The sequence below is a fragment of the Brachycentrus maculatus genome, unplaced genomic scaffold, assembly GCF_059751285.1.
Source record: "Brachycentrus maculatus isolate JH-2025_06_01 unplaced genomic scaffold, ASM5975128v1 h1tg000498l, whole genome shotgun sequence".
Lineage (NCBI taxonomy): Eukaryota > Metazoa > Arthropoda > Insecta > Trichoptera > Brachycentridae > Brachycentrus > Brachycentrus maculatus.
This window is the reverse complement of record NW_028281244.1, coordinates 860,709-871,141: the sequence shown is the minus strand read 5'-3', so window position 1 is coordinate 871,141 and position 10,433 is coordinate 860,709. Positions and strand designations below refer to the sequence as shown.

At 38.9% G+C, this 10,433-nt stretch overlaps 1 protein-coding gene across 2 annotated transcripts in view; it reads left to right on the top strand.

Annotated features, from left to right (window-relative positions):
- Positions 1 to 1,918: 1,918 nt before the first annotated feature.
- The window catches only part of LOC148301955 (uncharacterized), a 66,109-nt gene continuing 57,594 nt past the window's right edge, over positions 1,919 to 10,433 (top strand). For both annotated transcript variants that reach the window (XR_015838722.1, XM_088272451.1), the window contains exon 1: positions 1,919 to 5,844. Coding sequence is in view for 1 of the 2 variants with exons in the window: in XM_088272451.1 (XP_088128577.1) it covers positions 2,243 to 5,844 (3,602 nt within the window). In the remaining variant the exon portion in view is untranslated. The remainder of the gene's footprint in view (positions 5,845 to 10,433) is intronic.

Genomic DNA, 10,433 nt, shown 5'->3' with positions numbered 1-10,433 from the left:
CTGTTCGCTCATTCAGTCGATTCACATGCCCAAACCATTTTAACACACCTTTCTTAATTTTATCGATTATGCTTTTCCCAGGTTTAGTAGACTCGTTCCTTACATCATCATTGGAACATCCATCATACATCGGTTTACCCTCACAATCGTCCCCATTTCGGCTACATTCAGTCTACTTTCATCCTCTTTTACCAACTCCAAGATTCACTTCCATACATTAGGGTTGGAGACAGGACTCCGTTGTGCACTGACAGTTTAGTTTTCGCTGAATGATATTTCCAAATTGTTTGGAATTATTTGATAAAGATTTTTAATTTTTAAAAAAATTATGCACCTAACTAATACGGTTTCAGTTCCCTAATGACAAAAACTCTTAAGATATTTTTACTACTTAGTTTTGAGAGCAGAAATGGTTGATGAAAAGATGTCGTCAAAATAAAGAATATGCTCGAAGATTTTTTTTTCATCGTATATAGAATTTGTTTTATTATTAGTAATGTTTTAAATCTGAATTTAAGGATGAAGTACGTAAAGTATAATCTCGTAGAAAAAGTATGATGTAGGTCTCCAGTCCCCAGTCCCCAGTCCCCAGTCCCCACATTGCGCTCTCCCCTCCAGAGCCTCCCTGGTGCCGGCGCATCTCCAGCACGCCGTAAGTACAAGGCGCCAAGCCACTCCCGTCTTTAGCGCATTTTAGGAAATCAACTCCATCACTGCCGAGTGGGAACTTGCCGAATGAGGAATAAGGTGAATCGATCGTTACAATATTTCAAAGGAATGTTTACACCGTTTACAATAATTAAATAATATAAAGTTTTGAATAGGTATAGATAGGTCTACCCAATTTCTTAATAACTAATAACTACAAATAATAACGACAGTTGCCAGCCGGTCGTTACTGACAAATAATAATTTTTTTGGAGGATTTGTTTATATTTCCAGCGACCGGGTTTTAACGTTACTGACATCGTCACACTGGACTGACGATGTCGGTAACGACGAGACCTGGATGGTATCTATATGAAAAAAAATTATAAAATTCGTGTTTTAATAATTTCATGATCCATATTTGTATATCTAGAACATGTTTTCAAATCTTAGCAAAGATTTTCAATTGAAAATGTATTTTAATAAGTATTTTTTTCCTTTATTATTTTTTTACTTTTTATATTTGTTATCATCAATCGATATCCAAATATATTAACTGCGCACCCTATTTACCATTCAGGTATGTAACAAATGTAGTTAGTAGGGATTGCAGCACCTTTCAGAGAAAAAATATCTTATCGATGATTTTCTATTGAGTAATTACAAAAAATATGTTCATTAATTTTTAGACATAAGGTAATAAGTTTATATATAAATATCTATATAATTAAATACTTGGTTACCTACTTATGTACTTCTCTTACTTTTCGACACTCCTACTCCTCGCGTGTCTTGTGAACCGATCAATAAGCGATAAATTATTACCAGAGAACTAGTAAAAATGTAATGTTTTCGTATTTCATATTAACCGTAGTATAAATATTTCACGAATTTAAATAGATATTAAACTTTCCCTCTCCTTTTTGATGGGCTGTTGAATTTGCGCGAGTTGTATTTTATTATTTAATTGTCAACCACCGTGTGATTTTTAATAAAATTATTTCCTTGTTTTTTTGCAGTAGCCCCAATTAAGTAAACTGGTTTCACGAAACTACAATCGTGTATCAAATATAATAATCGTACATTTATATCTGTAATGTTATTATTAGCATCATTTCTAAAAATACGGGTAGCTGCATTGTTTACGGAAAAGGCCTAGAAAGTCGCTTTTCCCGCGCACGTGGCAGGGAGGGCGGACCGCGAGGCCACGCCCCCGCCCTCCCCGCCCCGCGCCGCGCCCTCCGGCCCCGCGCGCGCGCACGCCAGTCGCCCCATCGCGAGCGGCAGCGCCGATCGTACGTCCCGAGCCGAGCGCCGAGTGCCGAGCGCCGAGCGCCGAGCGCCGAGTATCGTGCAGTGAGCGGAGCAGCCCCGCGCCCTTGGAATACGTGCAGTGCAGTGCAGTGCGTGCGGCAGCGAGTGAGTGCGGTGCCGACGGCGCGCGGCGTGCCGGTGCAGCGCGAGCGGCGCGCCCCGAGTGCCGTGCAGTGCGTGGGATGGTCGCGCGGGCGGGGGGCGCCCGCTGAAGAGAAGAATACGGGCTCCACTCCGGGGAGCGGCGGCGGGCCGGGGACATGCGGGGCTGAGGGGGCGCATGGCGGGCGCCAGGGCGGGCAGCGCTCCCCCCGGCCCCCGCGGTGAGGGGGCTCAGGGCCCGAGACGCAGCAAGAGCGCCGGGGGCGCCGGTCTGCCGCCGCCTCGCCTGCGTCCGCTCTTCCTGTGGGTGCGCCAGCTGGACACGGCCGTGCTCCAGGTGCACTGCGAGGACTACGACTCGAGGAACCGCCTCCGGCTGACGAGGACGCCCCTCGGCTGGCGGGCCCTGCCGCGAACGGAGACCTTCGACGCCATCCGCTTGCCGCCGGTGCCGCCGGTGCCGCCAGAGCCGCGGGTGCCGCGGGTGCCGCCGCCCGCCCGGAGAGCTCGGCCCGCGCGCCGCCTCCGAGCCTCCCGCCGCCTGGCTATCGATCCGCCGCCCTCTCCCGTCGCCACCCCCGTCCCCCTCTCGCCGGAAGCGAGCCGTCACCGGGTGACGGACTCCGAAGACGGATCGCATCCTTCCGCGGGAAGCGGCCGAGAAGATTCTCCGAATAGGAGCTCGAGGCCGGACTTGGACAATTCCAAAGACAATTCTCCGAGTGCGTGGAATCTGCCGGATATAGAAATAAGCATTCCATCTCATACCATTCACGTACCGCAACGTTCCGAAAGACGAGAACGATCCGCTTCTCCCGAACATACGCTTCCCGAAAGAGATTTTAATCCTACCCCATTAGATAAGTTACTCGCCGTCGCGGAATTAGAATTTAACCAGCAGCGTGACCGGTCCCCGGATCCCGCGGAACCCGCGGAAGAACAGACATCGGCCGATTCCCTCCATCGACAGTTTGCGAAATTCCCATTCTTGTCGGAAGACGACTGCGACAGAGATATTGTAACATTTGACATTCCCGAAGCGGATGAAAATGTAGATCAAGATGAGTTTTTCTCTCAAAAACACTCGAGAACCGAAGGCAAGTTGATAGAAGAAGACAATGTTTTCCAAGGTGGAATGGTCGCTGCCAAAGATCTCTTCGAGAGTATAACTGAAAGTCATTATATGCCTGTAGATCTAGATAACCACGATCACGAAACAATAAATGCCAATGAATTGTTAGATTCTTTAGTAGAAAAAGGTTGCGAAGATCATAATATAATTGGAAATGATTTTGATAAAATTTCGAACATAGTTTCGGAAAATCACGAAAATACTGACGGAGACTATGAGGACGACGATGAAGAAATGTTAATGGACGATGCCCCAGTTTCGGACATAATTCATCGACTAGAACAATCCTTGGATTCGCCGGGACAAAACAGTATGACGGCAGCTCAGGGTCTTCTTCACTTACAACAGATAACGGATGATTTGGCGGGTGAACACCTTTGCGAGAATGTCGATCAAGGTGTAGAATATGCAAATGAAGCATTTGAAAAAATAGATGAATCGATCCCGCTATCATCACCGGGAGGCGAAAAAACAAATTCTCCTTTAGCCGATGGAAAAGATCAAGAGTGTGAAAACGTTAAACTCGAAGATACTGAAGACCACCTTGAAGAAATTTCAGAGCAAAATTTATCAAATGAAATGATATTACAAGAAGAAACTCAATCAGAGATAGAAAATGATCAAAATGAAATTGTTGAATCAGAAGGTTACTCTTCGGGAGAACAAGCTTCAGAATCTGATTACATTCAAACGGAAATTAATAAAGTTCGCGATGAGGATGATCATGAATCGATCAAAGAAAACAGTATTCGAGATAAGGAAAGCGAGAGTCACGATTCTGGAGATGACATGCCCACGGATCTACGTATGAATGCGTCACCCAAAGAGACTTCCGACGCTATAGATGACGTAACCGATGAGCTCTCAAACAAAAGCGACGAAATGCCAAAAGACCTAAGTTGTCGCAAAAGGCCAGCTAGTCCTTATCCTTCACCTCAAAGAATGGAGAGCCCTAGACCTGTATCGAGAGGCTCGGATACTGTACAATCCCCTCAGCCTAGTGGGATTCCAGCTGTCCCTCCATCGCCTGAACTTTTTCCAACACCTCACAGTAGATGCAATTCTAAATCTTTGTTTTTAGAGACATTACTCGCTTCTCCCTCTCCAAAAATGTGTTTCTCCTCAGAACTAACTATTACAAAACATCAAAACGAACCTCTTAACTTGGGCAAAAGTAGAAAATCAGCCAGTCCGACTGTAAGCAGCTGTTCCGAAGAGGTAAAGAAAACTAAATCGTTCGGGGAACCCGAGGAAAAACGACACAGGAAAGATATTAACGACGAAGCTCCTTTACAAAAACTAAACAAGCTTCTTTCAAAATCTGGCGACTGCAGTTTAGAAGGTAAACAAAAGAAAAACGACTCGAGAACTCATCGAAGTTCTTCAGATCTTAGTCCTCTAGAGCAATTAGAGCTATTGAGGTGTAGTTCAGAATTTGACGTGCCCGATCCTCTTCTGGTTCCTAAGGGGAGATTTAGCTCCATTCTTATAGCGCCCGCTAGAGAAATACCGTCTCTTTTATTACAAAGGCCAGAACTAAGGTTACCCGAGGCTTTCGCGTACCCGAATATCCTTCAAGACCCTGATATTTTAGTAGTATCACTATCACAACTCGAAGGAATTCTTCAAAGGCAAAAAAATATGTCAGAAAAAGATTCCCATAAACCCAAAGAACAAAAAACGTCGAAACCTAGTACTCCTCATAGTGTACCGGAAGTTTCGAGAGTACACTCAACAGCGGCACCACCAACAACCGATAATCCACCGCGATCTCTAGCCGGGATGGGAGCGGCACCCGCGGCTGAGGCCATGGCAGGAGATATAGACGCAGCTACGTCAGCTGCCCTGAACCAAGTGCTCTGGTTGCCCTACCTCAGTCAGTTCGAAGCGGCGATGGCCTGCTCGCAGAATGCCGACTTCCTCAAAGCACTTAACCCCCCCGTTCCTCAGAGCTATCCCCCCCAGTCGGCCTACCCCGATCTGAGTCAGATGTTCTCTCAACAGTCGAGATATATGAACTCCTCCGGGTACCCGGGCATCCCTCCATTAGATTACGGGAACCAACTCGAGCTGGCCATGTGGCAAGAAGCCATGGCGCAAGCCAACGGCTCCAATTTCCAAAGATCCGTCAAAAACAGCATGGAGGCTAATTTCCTGAAAAGTGCGGAGGCTCAGAATATTTTTGCTCAAGCGGCAAAAATTCAACATCACCATCAGCAGCAGCAACAGCAGCAACAGCAACAGCAGCACCAACAGCAACACCAACAAGCCAGAGGACACTCGGCCAGAACTAGTCCGATCGCTCGCGGCTGGAGGGGCGCCGCCGGGTCGGGGGTGGCGCCGAGCGCGGTGCTGCCGCCCTTCCCGTGGGCGGGCTACCCCAGTCGGCCCCCGGCCCCGACGCAGTACAGCCCCGGCCAGCGCGGCCGCCCGCCGCACTCGTACTACCAGAACAACAACTACCTGAGCAGCAAGCAGGCGAGCAGCTCGCGCGCGCCGGCCGGCCCGGCGCCGGAGCCGCGGCCGCGCATCACCGTCAAGTCGCTGCAGAACCTGCAGGAGCCGTCGGAGGTGGGCAGCTCCACGCACCCCCCCGAGGAGCTGCCGCACGACCCCCACACTCCCCTCTGGCATCCGCTCTTCGGGAAGTAAGTCATCATTCGTATCTATCTAAAATATTTATTATCCAATAATAATATAATTTAATAGTTACTAATGTTTTTACCGTGATTATGATAATTGCATTATTTTATAAAAACTTTTTTGCAATACAATTTTTAAACTTTTTCGGTTTTCGATTTCGTAATTTTTGATTAATTAATTTTCGAACTTTATTTTGAAGTTGTTTTGTTTTGACCTACATAATTTGTGATTTTCAAATAGGTGTAAACATTAATGGAATAGATATAAATAGTAAGAAAAGGACGGCCAAAAAAGACTTGGCACTACCAGACAAATAAAAACCCTAAATCTGGCGGTATGTACATATATACATACATACATATATATATATATATATATATATATATATATATATATATATATATATATATATATGTATATATATATATATATATATATAATATATATATATATATATATAATATATATATATATATATATATATATATATATATATATATATATATATATATATATATATATATATATATATATATATATATATATATATATATATATATATATATATATATATATATATATATATATATATATATATATATATATATATATATATATATATATATATATATATATATATATATATATATATATATATATATATATATATATATATATATATATATATATATATATATATATATATATATATATATATATATATATATATATATATATATATATATATATATATATATATATATATATATATATATATATATATATATATATATATATATATATATATATATATATATATATATATATATATATATATATATATATATATATATATATATATATATATATATATATATATATATATATATATATATATATATATATATATATATATATATATATATATATATATATATATATATATATATATATATATATATATATATATATATATATATATATATATATATATATATATATATATATATATATATATATATATATATATATATATATATATATATATATATATATATATATATATATATATATATATATATATATATATATATATATATATATATATATATATATATATATATATATATATATATATATATATATATATATATATATAATATATATATATATATATATATATATATATATATATATATATATATATATATATATATATATATATATATATATATATATATATATATATATATATATATATATATATATATATATATATATATATATATATATATATATATATATATATATATATATATATATATATATATATATATATATATATATATATATATATATATATATATATATATATATATATATATATATATATATATATATATATATATATATAAATTAAATTCACTACAATGAATGGAAGAAAGCATGAGATAGCTACTAGACCTGCATCAATTTAATCCTAGTAATTACGAGTGTAGTGCAGCGAGGTAGGTTTAGTGAACTCCTCCGAGTGACATGAAAGGACCGTATCAAGAGATAAACAGTCTCTCATCCATTTCGTTAGTTGACCCGTTTAACCCTAATGAGGGGAGTCACGCTCCTGCCTACTGCTGCTGCACCAGCGCGCAGTGCCCAGCGCCCGGCAGACAGCGGACCAAACTACTCGCCTCACGTTACATTTAGTAGCTATTTGTAGTCCTGCCGTGACAACCAAACTTTAAAGAAATTCAATTTCTACTCTTCAACTTTAGAAATAGTTTCATTATATTATTTTTTGTCGCAAAATATGTTAAGAAACAATATCATTTTCACCCTTGAGTTGAAAATAGACTATTCAAGTTGACGTCTAACGTAACAGGGTTGTAGTTCCAGAAATCACAATGCCAAAGAAGGAACTCAAACTACGGTAATAACAAACTCGGTGTGATTTAAATGTTGGTTGAGATATGAAGTAGCCCTTGGAAATTCCAAGCAGGAAAATACATTTTCACCGTTGTTATATCATGTTTATTTACAATAAAATTCACTCGGAATGAGAAGTACAATTTGAATATTAATACTCAACAAGCATCGAGTGACACGGACACGATGGTTGATTGCATCTTGGAGTCTCATATCTCATTGAACATGTGTTGTCCCACAATATATAAAAAGGTAAAATATAATATGAATGCAGCTTAAGTGATCACTTGAAACTCTCACGTGGCGGTCACCTTTCTACGAATGTTTTGAACATACATAAAACTTGATTTTGAAACTTGTATACATATACGCATTGTCCGAGTGCCCATCTACGAGTACGTGCGAGAGATTTTTGTTGAACAAGTAGTAACTGTATGCGATATTTTTTTCCTTTCCCATTTTTGCTTCGTAGAGAGGCGAGACATTTATAACATATCTCGATAACTTCTTCTTCTTTCTGTGCCACTTCCAACGAAGATCGGCGATCATCATGGCTATTTTCAATTTTGATGCTGCAGCTCGAAACAGAGATTTGGTGCTTCTGCCAAACCATTGTCGTAGGTTTTTCAGCCATGATGTCCTTCGGCGTCCCTGAGTTCTTCGCCCCTCAATCTTTCCTTGTATAAAACGTTAAAAGCAATATCTCCTAAGACACATTATATTTATAGATATAGGAGAGGATTTTTTTTTTATAAATCTTGACCTTTGTGATTTATTTCGAATTTTACTTATGTTCTAACTGTTTGTCTATTGAAGAAATATTTTTTCTTCGAAATAAATATATGGTTTTGAAAGGTAAAAGGTTATTGAAAGGCGAGGAGTTAAAAAATAAGAATAATTAGTTTTTTCAAAATATAATGTAAAAAAAGCCTAATTCCGATACATTTTTCACAAACAAAATGGCGCGCGCAAGCACGACCGACCTCTAGCACGGTCGTTCGCGTTCTGAATTTGAAGTCTGCGAATTTTGAAGTCTGCGAACTTTTATTTTAGACTCGTTTCAGACTAACGAATTAAAACTAGTGTAAAAGCTCAAACAACAGCAAAAAATACAATGTATTTCATTTTTCGTTTATTACTTAGTTAAAATATACGCTGTTTTTGTTGTTGACAAAATAAGTTGCAGTGAATATATGTTTTCTCCATTTTATCTCTAGGGCAATATTGGAAATGTCAGATTTATTGCATAATGTTAAGATTTATGGTCCGATCAAAGTTTTGGTCAACACTCGGAAAATGTTCCGATTGGAATTAATTTCCGCCAACTGAAATAAATAATGCATTGTTACACACAATAGCCAATATCGGGTTTAACAATTATTTATGCTAGTAGTGCACCTCTAACTTTCGGTACTAATATAACAACGAACACCTACACACTTATACACAGGGCTTTTTTAAAACAAAAAAGGTCCCGGAACGCACTTCATCAAAATATTTGATCTCTTAAAATTATTCGCCGATTGAATTTAATTTTTGACACAACACTATATTCAATTATGCGCGTGGTTTATATTAGTATGACGTGGTTTATATTAGTATGACCGGCGTTTTAGCTGAGATAAGTCAACATATTTTTTTAAACACCTTTTTGTCCGCAATACAGCGCCATCTATTAAACGTTACGGCAACTCACACAATACTATCGATCACTGACGTCTCCAGCATTTTAGAGTCTCAATACTTTCGATTCCTTCGTCGTTTCGAAGATTTAAAAAAATATATTAATCGCGAAATCAAACATACTAAAAATGTGTTTCTTATTTTTCTTTCTTTTCCATCTAAGCAGACCAGCTACAGCAATGCGTGGGCTGGTACAGCTAGTGTACATGCAACAAATTCAACATATATCGCTCACGTTCTTGAGAACGTCATAAATCAAAAAACTTGATTTTTCAGGAGAACGTTTTTAAAGTATAAAAACATAATACAATCTAATAAAAATGAATATCAAGCCACTTGTTGAACTTTTTGCTGTGCAACAGATCTTTTTAGGCAAAACCTGAATGTTTTTTCTCCACTTGAAAAATATTTTATATGTTTAAAAAAAATAATTAAACGATACCTTTTCTTCAAAATGCAAAAACAACACTTTCTGCCCTGTAGCGGGTAAATATTAAGTTAAAAATATGGCGCTTTTGCTGGGATATAGTACATTTTCTGGGCATTCCAAAAACATGCACAACTCAAAATTGACAGTTTTTGATTTATGACGTTCTTGAAAGGAGTGAGCGATATAGTAACGAGATCAATATTTGGGACAGTTCTACGAGCACCACAAAAGGGAGTAAGTGTTGTACGAGTATATCAAGCTGTCATCGCCATCGTGTTGCGGCCATTCCGTACAAGTATTGTCGGGATAGCTAAAATCCCCATCACACCAATCGCCTTATTCCATTTTTCCTAGTTTTGAAATGGTTCTAGATATAGTTCGAAGAATGCTGGAATAGTCCGGCGGTCGCCTCGAGTCATAGGGAATCCAATCAAACATAGTAAGAATAGGAACGAGTGTACTTAGTATGCCTTCTGTCAACGGGCGACCCACTCCGCTTTGTCACCCACCGTATACTCCCGTATGGAAGCGAGGAGTATGGGAGCGCAGCAGAAGTAG